General features: G+C 41.7%; 1 protein-coding gene across 1 annotated transcript in view; it reads right to left on the minus strand.

Moving 5' to 3' along the window:
• Positions 1–15064, minus strand: part of gpc1b (glypican 1b) — a 109459-nt gene that overhangs the window by 27540 nt on the left and 66855 nt on the right. The window contains exon 4 of the mRNA XM_072668612.1: positions 1634–2025. Coding sequence (XP_072524713.1) covers positions 1634–2025 — 392 coding nt within the window. The remainder of the gene's footprint in view (positions 1–1633; positions 2026–15064) is intronic.

The following is a 15064-nucleotide window of genomic DNA, read 5'->3' on the forward strand; positions in this document are numbered from 1 at the left end:
AGGGAAAAAATGTGTATGATCAGAGGAATGAAGGGCAGGAAAGACAGACATCAAAGATGAAGTAGATGAAAAACTGGCAAGGGAAAGTCTAGGATGGACAGATGGAAAGATGGCTAGGAGTGACTGGTCTATAGACTGGCAGGCAGATGGGTATACTGTTTGTTTTCTTTAACCCTGTTAGACGTCCTGAAATGCCTAAAAAAATAAAGGTGCTACAAAAGGTTCTTTGAGAGACTAAGAGTGTAGTTGTCTTCGGAACCCCACAGTCTTTCGATTCCTTAAAAATGAGAGATAATTTTCCCATGAAACTGGAGACACTGGAATAACAAGCAATGGCTCAGTTTGTCAATATGGCCAATTTCCTTCCGTCATCAAAGTACAGCGAAATAAGCAAAACACCCTCCATATCCAGACCTTCTAAGTGCAAGGTCACTGTGGCCAATGTCAAGTGTGAGCTAAAGGGCTGGAAAGACCTCCTGACATTGGGCTGTGGAGCAGTGGAACTGCACTACTCTTGATTGAAGGAGGTCCATCCAATACCTCTGGGATTAATCAAATCCTCACAGCAATGTTCTTGTGTCTAGTGTAAAGGAATTTTACACTAGACACAGAAATAAAAAAAAGTATTTATTATTTATTTATTTATTTTAATTTTTTATTTCTCTTTTTTAATAGTTAAAAAAGTGATTTTATTTCCATACAAATCAACAATTTGTACCTAAAATTGGTGGCAAGAAAACTTGATCGAGATGGTTATTAAAAATATAGAAGAAGAAGAAGAAGAAGAATCATAATGATCATAATTATAAGAAGAATAATATTTTCCACCCTGGTGTAGGCTTCCCTGCTTACTCTATGATTTCGTATATGTGCGATCAGTTTTCATCCACGACCCATCATAGCATATAGAAATGTTTACTGAGTGGCATATCTGGCAACATAGCTGAGCTTGTGTTGAATCTCAGGAGATGTAATAATAGATATTAAAAATGACCACATCATCATGCAAAAGTAAAGTAAGTAAAAGTAAAAGTAAGTCTTTCAAGCAATCACCCAATTTCCCATATTTACCCCAAATGAGGTTGGTTAGGGACGAGGCTGCTTATTTCTTTTTTGTCACTGAAGCTAATGTGGCTAATGTAGCAGTAAATGTCATTAGTATTGCGAAAGGTGCATGCCTAAAACAGCACACGCTTCTGCCTGACATCACGTTGTGATAAAAAAAAAAAAAAAAAAAAAAAAAAAATATATATATATATATATATATATATATATATATAATTTTTTTATTTTATTATATATATATATATATATATTAAAAAAGTAGTAGACGGCATTGTGAACAGACTTTATCTAGACTACATAAATGTGTGTCCCACAGGGTGAGAGGCCACTTAACCAAGCCAATTCTAACAGCTAGATGCAGTTTGAGAGAAATGTGTGGTGCCTCAGGCATGCATATGGGCAATTCTACCTGGTGATCAAGTTCATGTTAATTGCTAGATTAATTCATTGCTACATTAGCCTCATATCTGGAGAGCAAAAGTAAAGAAAAGAGTCTTGGTTGATTGACTACATTTAAGGTAGTCTTAAGTCTTCTTAGGACCCAGCAGTAAGATGTGTGTTCTTTTACCTGGGACACTTTTCGGACCACCTCCCCCGCCACCACAAGCCCCTGCGCGAAAGACCTGGCAGCCACGAAGGTTCGGGTGACCTTCAGCTTGAAATCCCGGGGCGTCTCTCCGAATGGCCGGAGTGTCTCTGACTGCTTGGCCACGCACTCCAGGTAGTCCTCACTGATGCTGTATTGTGTGTTGAGTGTCCGCAGCAGCCTCTCCAGCAGCCGTGCCCAAAACTCATTGAGCGCCTCCTCCAGGTTGAGGTTGGAGCCACGGTAGTAGTGCCGCAGGTCTGAGTACAGGTCTTGGAAGACTCGGGTGTTCTGGGAGAACAGGGATCCAAAACCAGTCTGGAAGGAGTCCTGGAGAGAGGCCTCAGAGCGGTTCAACAGCTCCCGGAAATAACCTACAATAGATAAGCATACATGCATTAACACAGGTCATTAACTATGAACAAGCTATTTATTATAAAGGACTAATAGTTTTAAGAGCTGCCTGTCCTGGTTGGCTGAAGAGTTCTAGAGAAAGCCTTAAATTGGTATAGATTCTTTATGTTATTATTGAGGTTCTTTAAAAGATCCTCACAAAACTGATTCATGCCCATATTACAAACTTCAGGCTCAGGCTGGATTTCGATGGTATTGAATGGTACTCCCATTCAGTTTACCATAAGCCCTTTTCAGACATGCATGATAAACCCCAACCTTTTCTGGACATTACCTAGAGGAGCTGTATTTGTGAACACAAACCTCCGGATTAGCTGTATCGGACATTACCCAGAGTTTATCCTGCCAGTCCCTAGTATGAAGTCCGGGTAGTGTCAGAGTGAGCCCAGTGTGAATAGAGGAGGTAATTTTCCTGAGAATTCACAGTAGGCCATGCTGTGCCTCCTGTACACACTACACAGGCGCCACCCTTGCCTGACACTGAAAAATTGCCTGACACTGAAAAACGACTGTACATGTGCAAAAGGGCAACTCCGGATAATGTCCGGACGGGATTCTCTGGACCTTTTCCGGAGTTGATATGAGAAAATGAGGTGCTGTATGGGGGAAGGGAGGGGTTTCTAAGGACCCGTTACCGACAAGGCTCCTAAAAATGAATGAATAGAATATTTTTGGCAAAATTGTTTGTAGTTGAGTAGTGGGGACCAGTGTAATGTCTTTTCATAAGGTCCAAGATATCTGGCATCGCACCTGCTGTCGTGGACTACAGAATGACAGAAGGACAAATTCCAGGGTTTTAAAACCATAGTATTCGAAGTACTAGACCTAAGTAATGCCATCTTGTGGGCCGCAAAGGGATCACGGAAAGGGTTGTGGGTGAGGACAGTAAATAAATAAGTAAATAAGTTAATTAATTAATTAATTTAATTATTGGTTGGTTGGTTATTAAGGAATCAAAAATGGCAAAAGGTTTTTATGGTATCACTCCTTTATTTTGCATGGTCGGTGTATGGTGAGCGATGTGGTACTGTAAAAAGAGACAGAACTCTGAGAACTTGCACTGACCCACTTTGAGACAGACAATTAAAGTAAGATAGGTAGGAGGTTTCAGGAGCAGACCTTCTTTTCACACTAGTCCAGATCCATGGTCATTGGTGTCATAGTACTGCTGTCTTTCTGAAGAAGTGAAAGTTCTTTCAGTCCTGAACAAGTGAAGTCCAGTACAGTTTGATAGTTTCCCCAACACCGTCTACTAAACCTGGCAACTATGTGCTTGGGCTTGAGCAAGAAAACCTCCAAACATCTAAACTATGGTGGTCTACCGCCCTCCAGGACCACAGATGATCATATAATAGACTCAGTATGGATCATTTTTTGAATGCATTCAACCATATAAACTGTAACAGCAAATAGCTGCGAATTTCACCCCAAGGCTAAAAATTCTCACTCCAAACACTCGAAGCTATGGTTAATCCATTTCAAATGCGACAACCAAATAATGCCATATAACAGCTCAGTTTTCAAATCTCATTTCTTGCTCTCAAAAACCAGAATACGTTGATGGATCTGCACTTTTGGATAACTGCTCTGCTGTCAAAAACAGCACGCTAAAGCCTAAAATGTCACAGTCACAGCAAAGAGCAGACTTATTCAGTTATTAATCTATCTTAAACACTATAACTAAGATTGTGATTTAAACATGAATAAAAACTAGAAAAGTGCATTTCCTTAAAAACACAAAATGCTTGCTCAGCTTAAGCTGTTCCCATTCCAGGCAGTTGCAAGGCTGTAGCTATGTGGTCACTAAGGAAAACTGCTATTGCTATAGGTTGTTGCTATGGTGTTGCCAGGTGGTTTCTATGCTGTTGCTATGTGGTTGATTGGGTGTTACTAGTGAACTTCTGCACCCCATTCATTCCTATAAGGAAAAATAACGTTAAAAATCTATTGCTACACAAAAACCTCACATCTAATCAAAAAGCTGTGAAAACAGCCTAAAACGCACAATCAGAGCAAATCATCCGGAGCTGGAGCAGTGACGATATCTCAAATACTACAGCCTGAATTAGGTCAGCAAAAACCTGACAGAATAATAAGAATAAAACTGAGACATAATCATGAATCAAATAACAAAGCAGGTTCATAATAACTACAAGCATAATTAGTTGAATAATTAATTAGTATATAATAATAGAATAGTATAAAATTATTATTTTATACACAAACGTAAAGGAGCATACCTAAACCATGTTTATGTATTATAATGTGTTTACGTACCGGAACAATTAATTATTATTATTATTATTATTATTATTATTATTAATAATAATAATAATAATAACAGAACAAATTGTTGTTAATTATGTTTGTCTTTTTATATACACAAAACAACCAGAAATGGCATAGAAGCATGATTTCAGATCAACCAATGTGTTGGAAACCATTAACTAATAAAAATGTAATAATAAACATGTTGAACAATGCTAACCGCTGACTCTTTAGGCACTAAACCTCTAGCGCCTCTAGTGCCTCTAGTGCTAACAAGGATAAGAGTAACACAGCTGAAAGCTTATTGCTAACAGTTAGGCTTCCAGCCTTACTTTTAAGTCTTCATCATCTTTGCTTGTGTCTGAAGCATTTTACTAATAGTCTCTAATACCTGTGCTGAGGTATTAAAGACTATTAGTGGTTAGAAGCCGTTGCTAATTGGTCTCAAAGCCAATGTACCAGTTTAAGGACTTTTTCCTGCATATAGCTGGTTTGCTCTGGCCGGGATAAAAAAACCCCCAAAAAAAACAGAAAAATCCTAACGCACCAAAATGCCTCACAACAAGCTGCATGAGAACGTTCTCTCTGCTTGGTCAGATTAGTCAGACCTGTCTGGGATGGATTAGTACGCATTCCTGGAGCAACAGCAGAGATGGCATTTGTTTCTCAAAGTCTCTTTCCCTCGATCTGAAGGAGTTTTTCCTTGCCACCGTTGCCCTTGGTTTGCTCAAAAGAGGCTCAGACCCGGATCTCTGTAAAGCTGCTTTTAGACAACATTCGTTGTGAAAAGTGCCACAGAAATAATTCTGAGTTGTACTGAATTAAATTGAATCGTTTATAGAATCGTTCATAGCACCAAGAGTTTGAAAACAAGCCAAGGTCCGATTTAACCGGACTAAAAAGTGCAGGTGTGAAAACAAGATGCTTCATTTTAAGGCAGAAGGAGAGATTCAGCTTCAACACCTTGAGCTCCATTCTTTGGTCAGTATAGGCTATCTAACTCCAACAGTTCTGACTTTCACTACATATGTAAGCAGGACTATTAGCAGCTTCACAAAGCTGTGTGGACAAAGTCTTTGTTGCCGAAGACTGGACAAAGACTGGACGAAGCAGGCCAGAGACAAAGCAGGGTAATTGACCTAAAGCAATAAACTCAAACCAGAGGACTTCAAAAGAACCTCAAGGAATGTTCTACTAGACTGCTATTACGGATAGCGACACAAAACAGAACACACCAACCAGTCTATCTGGGACTGCTTAACTTGAAATATGTGTGGAAGACCCCATCAGTGCTAATTGTCGAGCTTCAAGTTTCTGCATATCCATTTTGAGTACTTTATGGGGTATTTATTAATAAACTGTGCTACCGCTTTAAGCTGAGTGATCAAATCAGGTCTAAATGCCATTTCTGAGTCGGAATAATGAAGCCTGTTCTTCTGCAGCACCGGCACACGCCAGAGCCGGTCAGAGGAAGCAGGCTTGTACAGCTGCTGCAGCACGTTTAATCTCCCACACTGAAGACGTCTTATCAGTACAGGACCAGGACAGGCGTCAGATCACTGATGCAGGACGAAACGAGTGGAAAAGCTGCTGGGTTGCAGCACCCACCACACACACACAGGTACACACACCTAAACACACACATGTGGCAAGTAGAAACAATCTGTCTGGATTGAAGCGGGTTATGAAACGTGGCGAAACCATAAGCTTGCAGTGACCCAGTGACAGAGTTATCTAACTGATGGACAGATATAGGGGAGAGGGAGGGAGAGGGAGCTAGACAGAGAAATGAAGACCAGGTAGGCTTCTGTGTGGGGAAATAGGGAAATAATGTTTGTGGACACCCCTTGTAATGAATGCTTTCAGTTACTTTAAGTGTCTACCTGTAGAGAAGTATTGTCAATAGGAAGCTCAGAAGCAGATAAAAACATAAACCTAATGGCAGCATGCCTAATGCCAGGTGTGGGTTAGAGGGTATAAAGCCCCCCAGCATTGAGCTGTGGAGCAGTGAAACTGTGTTCTCTGGAATGATGAAAGGTGCTCCATCCAATACTTTTTAGGATCAGCTGGGGAGTTGCGAGGTGGGGTGGTGATAATGCTGTTGTCTCTGAATGCAATCAAATCCTCACAGAAGGCTCCTAAATCTAGCGGAAAGTCTTCCCTGGACAGAAGAGACAGTTACACCAGCAAAAAGAGGATAAACTCTTTTAATACCCTAGATTTTAGAACAAACAATGAATGAGCAGGTATCCCAATACTTTTGTCTATATAGTGTATGTATGTATGTATGTATATTATTATTATTATTATTACTAGTAGTAGTAGTAGTAGTAATAAAAAAATTATTATAAATTATAATTCATTCATATATTACATAATATAAAAGTATATATCAGGTAAACATGAGTTATACTACTACTACTACTACTACTACTACTAATACTACTACTAATAATAATATGATTATTGCTTTATTTGTAATGTATATGTTAAATGTACAGAATACATTATATCAATGCTACGATCAATAAAATAGGCACAATAATAATACTACAAAAACCACATCATAAACACGATATATATAGCAAAATAAGCTATAGTTATATATAATAAGCTATACATGTATATAGCACTTTATATAAAAAAATATATTTAAAATAAATAGAAATTGATTCACAAACTTTTAGTTAAACTGATAAAAATAGTAACAGAAAACAAACAAACAAACAAAATCAGATATCAAATATATGATAACTCCTGCCCCTGTTAAGCACCTTCCTGCATGCTTGTAGGTACGTAGGATGCTCCCAGAAAAAAGGACAGCAAGGGAAACAGCAAGTGACGAGTGAGCTGCGTGACAACACACTTCCCACGTTCCATGACATTCATCTTTAGCGCTAGTGTTCATCCGCTTGCACAGGACACACACACGCACACACACACACACATCGCTATGCACACACTGGCACACAAAAAACGCACACTCGCACACCCACACGGAAAGATTAACGGCAGTGGAAGAGATCGTGCCACCACTGACACAAGCCAAAACTATGTCGCAGTTAATCCCCTCTCGCTCAAAATCATCTTAATAAGTTCTGTCAGTGCACTGCGAGTTGGCCTGTTCCAGCTATAATGTAATTATATTCATAAGGCTGCTCGGCCCAGGCTTGGGCTGACATACTTTTTATTTGACTGTGCAAAATAAAGAGACAAGCTCGCTCTGGAGCTCGTTGTGTAGTTGTGTGTAGTATTCTACATGGGTTTTTAGGTCTAGAAAGATCCAGACACTCCATACACAGCATTCTCTATAGAATGGGATGTTCTGGAGCATTGGCTAGAAGGCCATAACACCCCCTCCCTCCTCTCCACTGAAAAGCACCGACAGTTGAATAAGTTTTTCATTTACATTTACGGCATTAGGCAGACGCTCTTATCCAGAGAGACTTACATAACTGCTTCTCTGTTATAACCTTAGCTAGTTTGAATAGACTAGAATTCAAAGAGACCTCTAAGCTTAGGCACTACGGACACCCAGGGGAAGTTTGATGCACCACTTCGGTGCCATGACAGAAAAAAGCCTGGACGCTTGCCTTCCATGGATTTTGAGGGATGCCGGGTCGAGCAGAGCCGTACTCGAAGCTCTCAGTGCTCTTGGTGCAGATCTGCTTTTGACCAATGCCATCAAGTACGGAGGGGCTGGTCCAGTCTTGGCTTTGTAGGCCAGTGTCAAGGTTTTGAATCTGATGCGGGCGGCAGCTACAGGAAGCCAGTGAAGAGAACGCAGCAGTGGATTGATATGGCTGAAGCTGAAGACGACCCGTGCCGCTGCATTCTGGATAAGATAAGGGAGACCAGCCAGAAGGGAGTTGCAGTGATCAAGTCTTGAAGTGACAAGTGGCCTCTCTTGAGAGGAAGGGTCGATTTCTCTGGACGTGGGACATTCTGGAGAATTCCACATGAAGTTGCTAATGAATGACATGAATGCTAAGCATCTGCTAAAGGGGTATAAATGTCCCAGCATTGAGCTGTGGAGCCGTAGATCTGCTTTCTCTGGAGTTCTGCTTCTTGTTCTCCTTCTCTTTTTTTCTCCCCTTCTTCTGCTTCATCTTTAGCTCAGTCTACTTGTCCTTTTGCTTCTCCTCTCTCTCTACCTCTCATTCTGCCTCCTCTGGGTCTCCCTCACCTACTTCTGTTTATTCTTTTCATCCTGCTTCCTCCTTCTTCTCCTGCTTCTACTGCTCGGTTTCCTTCTTCTGCTTCTTATTCTCTTCCTTTCTCTGCTTCTTCTGCTCTCCTTCTCTTTCTCCTCCTTCCTCTGCTTCTCCTGCTCCTTAATCTTTTTCTTCATCATTTCCTTCTCCTTCCTCTGCTTTTACATTTCTCCCTTCCTCTGCTTCTCTGTCTTGCCTTTACTCTACCTCTTCGTCTCCTTCTCCTGCGGCCTCTTCTGCTCCTTGGCTCCTTCTTGTGTTTCTTCTTCTCCTGCTGCTTCCTCCTCCTTCTCATTATTATTAGTAGTAGAAATGTGTGTAATGGAATGGAGGCTGAGTTAAACAGGCCTGACCTTTTGCATGGCTGACGGTTCACTTCGCAACATTATTTGAAGCTGGAATGATTGTGTGTGAGGTGTAGATTAATTGTAATGTCTTGCAGTGACCCAAAAAAACAAAAAAGGCTTAACACTGAAATGGGGTTTTTTCTCTCTCTCTCTCTCTCTCTCACACACACACACACACACACACACACACACACACACACACACACACACACACACACACACACACACACACACACTTATTTTAAAAGGTCAGAGCACACCAAATCAATGACCTCAATTAGTATCAGTGGTTTTCCTATGCTCCTAATAGACCTTAATGTAAATGCGCTGCTGCTGATGTTAGTCAAACGCTGGATGCATGAAGAGAAACTTTTCCGCAACAGCAAATTTAAACTGTTCAGGGACCTGCACCAACATAAGGGCTGGGAGGGTTCTAATGCAACACAGTGGACAAAGCAGCACAGTAGTGATACCCAAAGGTACTGGATGGAGCTCAATTACTCAAGAGAGCACAGTTGCACTGCTTCACGGCACAATGCTGGGGGGCTTTATACCCTCTAGCTGACACCTGGCATTGGGCATGGTGACTTACGGCTCATGTGTAGCTTCTCCACAGTTCCTCTCCCTATTGGCAATGTTAAGAAATGGATGCACCTTATAAAGTATATACACAAAAGTATTGGGACATCTACTCATTCATTGCTTCTTCCAAAATCAAGGATATTAAAACATCTCTCGGTCTCTACAGTCCAGGAAAAGCTTTCTACTAGATTTTGAAGCTTCGCTGTGAGGATTTGATTGCACTAGTGAGGTCAGAATGTGATAATCACCACCCCACCTCATCCCCAACTCCCCATCCCAAAAGTATTGGATGGATCACCAACCATCATTCAAAGAAACACAGCTCAACACTGGGGGGGCCAACTGACATTAGCCAATAGGTTCCAATAAGTTCACATTTACCTTCTCCAGGGAGTCCTATTCAATTGGAAGTACTTCTCTACAGGGACTAGACAAGCTCTGTCTGCACCACTGGCACATCTGTGTCAGCAACAGGTACAACTTAAAGTAGCCGAATGCACTCACTAGAAGGAGTGTCCACAAACATTTGGACATATAGTGCATCTTTGAGGCTTCTGGAGCCTGTCTGAGTGTAACATACACCATCGATCCTACAAAATTTACATTAGCGTTAATAGTGTTGATACTAATGGTTGAACTGATGGTCTGAGACTCAGGCATTTGCTTTTTCCCCCCAGGACCTTCCTCTGGTCTCCTGGCATGCCTAAGCAAACCCAGTGCCTTCTAAATGTCAGCAGCACTGTGGGACATTCTTAACTATCTGTAACCCTGATACGTTTAGACAGCAGTGGGTGGACGGAGGCAGGACTGCAAGAGGAATCAATAGGCGAATGAACGACAAGCTTCAAGCGGCAGCACTTACTGTACTACACTAATGTGCCCAGATTACAGTAAGAGAGGAAAATCGCACAGCTAATAAACACTTCCAGCTAGATTTTAGCACTAAAACAAGCCATTAATGTCATCAGTCATCCAAGCAAGACTCAAGATTCATCAGTCCAAAGCACATTGTTCCTGAAGTTCTGGACTTTGTCAAGGGCTTCTCTGGCAAACTTTAGTCTTGCCCTGATGTTTATTTCTTTGACAGGGTTTCCCTCCTTGCACACCTCCCACGTAAATGTAACTTCAGCAGTGTCATTCTTTCTGATGCTGGACTTTGACATTAACAGTGGCAAGAAAGAATTGTAGGCCCTGTGATGACATTTTGGGATTGTTGGAGACTTCTTTATGCATCTTGCAGTCTGTTCTTGGGCTGATCTTGCTTGGACAGCCTGACCTGGCCTTGTTGGCAGTTGTTTTAAATGATCTAGCGGACAGTGAAAGTGTTCTGAGATCTTTTTAAAAACCCTTCCTAGATACCTGGTGCGTTGGTTGCCTAGTTATGCTGCATTGATGGCAGTTCGAAAAGAGCCGTTGGCTTTCTTCACATGTATCGGAGGATGCTTGGGCTTGTCCTCACCATCCTAGTTTGGGAAGCATTGCAAGCGATGGGGGGCGGGTGGGGTCCTAGTGAGTTGGTGGGTGGATTGGTTTAGCTCAACTGGGGAGAAAATTGGGTAAAAAATAAACAATAAATGAAACAAATAAATAAAAGGTGTTTTATCGATGAGAATCGATAGTATTGCAAAAACTTAATCTTGCGATACTTTGATATATCAGCATTATCCAACACTACTATCTGTAACTGCTCTCCAGTATGGTGGCCCTGTATGGTATGGGTTTCTAATGAAGTGGCCAATAGATGTAGAGAGATAGCTTTACTGTGTTTTTAAGAAGACAAAAAGAGAGAGGAATGTGATGAAAGTCCGCACAGAAAAAGACAATGACAGAAGAGCTCCAGTTGCATTCCTGTCACACTCCTCCCTCCTTCTCTCCACCTCCCTTTCTCCCTCCATCCATCTCGGTGACAGGCGTGCTGCTCTAATGGCATCAGTGGCATTGTATCAGGACAAGTCTGTCTGTTAATTTGCGGCCCAGTCTGTGATGGAGAGACAACCAGGGAGACACAGAGGGAGCGAGAGACACGGAGACAGAGAGACAGAGAGACAGAGAGAGAGGTGCAGCAGTAATAGCCGAAGGAGATGGATCCAATTCGGTTTAATTGTATTTGTCCATTTTGACAAAGCGATGAACGACTGAATTAAACGAGAGCGAAAGGAACGAGTGCAGGCTCGGCCTCAGGGGTTTATGGGTCCTTTTTCCCTCCCTGTTTTTTTGCTGACGCATGTTGTTCACCAGCCTGTTCTCCGGACAGCTTCATTCATCTCTCGCTGCCCTCTCAAATGACCACCTCGCTCTTGCCTCCCCCTCTTCTTTACCGCCCCCTCTTCTTTACAATGTCCTCTGTTCCTCTCCCTCTTTCTTTAGTAAGCTCTCCATCTTTCCATCCTTTCTCACTTCATACATCCTGCTACTCACTACCTTTCACTGTCCTCCCTTTCTCCTTAGCTTTCCCGCTCCCCTATTGCTCACTTACTCTGTCCATCTCTTCCTCTTCCCTCACTTTACCTATCTCTCTCTTTGTCTTCATCCGACAATCTTTCCACTCCCTCTCTACCTATCTCTTCATCATTCCACTTTACTCTAGTCATGCCTCTCACATCTCTCAAATTTCTCCATCTCCATCCAACTCAATCTCCATTTCTTTATCTCACCTCTTCATCCCTCCATCCACCCATCCCTCCATCCACCCATCCCTCTATTTCTCACCATCATTCATCATACATCCCTTAGTCTCACCACCATCCATCTCTTCATATTTCCATCCATCCATCTCTTCATATTTCCATCCATACACTTCTTATTTCCATCAACCTCTCTATCCCTCCATCCAACCATCCCTCTATCATCCAACCATCCCTCTATCTCTCAATCCATCATACATCCCTTAGTCTCACCACCATCCATCTCTCCATATTTCCATCCATCATCCGTCTTTTCAAATTTCCATCCGTCCATCCATCTCTTCAAATTTCCATCCGCCCATCCATCTCTTCAAATTTCCATCTATCCATTTCACCACCTCTCCATCCATCCATTGAACTCTCCATCCCTCCATCCAACCATCCCTCTTTCATCCAACCATCCCTCTATCTCTCAATCCATCATACATCCATTAGTCTCGCCATCATCCATCTCTCCATATTTCTATCCATCATCCATCCATCTCTCCATATTTCCATCCGTCCACCAATCTCTCCATATTTCCATCCGTCCACCAATCTCTCCATATTTCCATCCGTCCACCAATCTCTCCATATTTCCATCCGTCCACCAATCTCTCCATATTTCCATCCGTCCACCAATCTCTCCATATTTCCATCTGTCCACCAATCTCTCCATATTTCCATCTGTCCATCCCACCACCTCTTCATCCATCCATTGAACTCTCCATCTTTCTGTCTTTTATCACTACATTTTCAGTTCTATTCATGAAATGTAGTGATGCTCGCTCTACCATTTGAAAATCATCTTGGCGCCAACATGCTTTTGAGAAACTCAGCAGAGTTCAGTGAGTGTATTGGCAAGGTATCGCTGAAATAACAAAAACGAGCACTGGGGGACTTACTGATGTCCCAGTTTCAATTACACAAAGGTTTCATTTGAAATTATCAAAGCACACAAACAAGAGTCGCAATTTAGGGAAATGATGGAGTGGGAAGAGAAAAGTTATTGTACAAATAGGGCAATAAATCCTGTCTTTGTGCATAAGAGAGTGTTTAGTTTGGAATTATGCCTCATTGCATCTTCATTATTTGGCTTGCAGATATACACTGAGATGCCAGTTTATTAGAAACACCTACCATATAGTAACAGATTGTTGTATCTGCCCCATCCATCAATAGACAGAGACCACCATAGGACCACCTCTGACCAGATATTGACCAGACGGGTGATGGACCATTATAGTAACATTTAAGCATAATGCTAGTATGTGTGGCACTGGTGCAAGTGCATCAGGCACAGTCCAAGTGTGTGTGTGTGTGTGTGTGGGGGGGGGGGGTCACTTTCCTAGTAGCTCCTCCTTGCAGGTGTACATTAAGATACTGTAGCTTGCTGATCTGCTCATGCCCAGTTTGTGTCTAGCTGTTCATTATGATTGGTCAGTTTCAGACAAGAGAACCTCTCTTGGCTGGATATTTTAGGTGGCTACCATTTTTAGCAGGCTAAAGGAGCAGCAATGGCTTGACAGTGACTGTGCAGATATATGGTAGCCTTATGGTGTTTCTACTAAAATGGCCAATGACTGTAGGTGCAATAATACATGCTTACATTCCCCATGTATTTCTGGTCTATGTGTGCTGTTCTCATGCTAATTTCTGTTCTTGTCCCGCCAGGCCATCAGGAATTTTCACCCATGTATCATTAGTAGCCCCGCCCACTCATCATCAAGCCCAGGTGTTTCTATTCAAATCTTGTCAATCAGAAGTTGCTTCAACTGGTCTTCTTACATTTACTTCTGCATGTTCTTCATGCGCATTGACTTCTGTTTCAACCCCTGGATGCAAGCTGGGTTTCTGTGCCTTGTTTATTTTGTTTTATGTTTAGTTATTTGGTTTGGTATTAATAAAAAAATTCCATTCCCACTTACGTCCTGCCTCCAAGCTTCTTACTTTTTTTTTCCCTCTTCCCATCAAGATCGCATTTGCTTGAGCGAGTCTCATTTCAGGGCTGAGGAATTACCGCCTAATCTCCAGAGATCAGATGTTCTTTTTTTTTTTGGTTGGGGAGGGGGGGGGTGAAATGCAAAAACCTAAATAAACTATTTAAATAAACACATACTTCCTAAGGTCAAAATTTCATCACTACGATCCCAATCAAACTCATTTCCAACATGCATACAATAAGAATTTACAGGTGAACTGACCAGTAAACATGCTATGGAATTAACCATTTACTAAAAGTCCAGTGGACTAAGACGCTGCCACTATGATATAAGCATTGCTGGTCTGAATCCTGCGGGTCATGCTGCCTGCCATCAGCAGCCGAAATCTGAGCTAGCACAATTGGTTTTGCTCTCTCAGGTTTTGGTGTGTTCATGGCACTTTCTACATCAGTCCTAGTGTGATTTTGGTCAGCATAGGCGTCTGTTTGCTGTCAGTAGCCTATAATTTATGTACCTGTTCTTCCCCATTGGGTATAAATAGTACATACAGTAAGTACGTCTTATACTCACTGATCTATTCACAGTAGCCAAGCTACAAGATTTCAGACACATTTTGGATGCACCTGTACCTTCAAGGCTTACTTATGAACATCGTGCACCCTTGGTTCATTCTGCAAACACTTGTCTAGCAATCTCTCTAGGTGGAGAGCCTACATCACTAGTGCAAATGAAAAAGCTTTTGTGCATTATGGAGCGTTGATGAATTATTGATCTATTGTTGTGCAGAAATCCCTGAAAGATGGTATTGTGGGGAAAACAAAAATAAAACAAATGGTGAAAAAAGTTCCTATTACATTTCGTATTAAGCTTTCATTCTGCTAAATGTAAATTCTCCCATCACCAGTTCACCCAGTTATATTATACAATAAATTGACTGGATAATTCTAGATATGATCACATGCACACACACACACACTCACTC

This window comes from Salminus brasiliensis, chromosome 23 (assembly GCF_030463535.1).
Source record: "Salminus brasiliensis chromosome 23, fSalBra1.hap2, whole genome shotgun sequence".
NCBI lineage: Eukaryota > Metazoa > Chordata > Actinopteri > Characiformes > Bryconidae > Salminus > Salminus brasiliensis.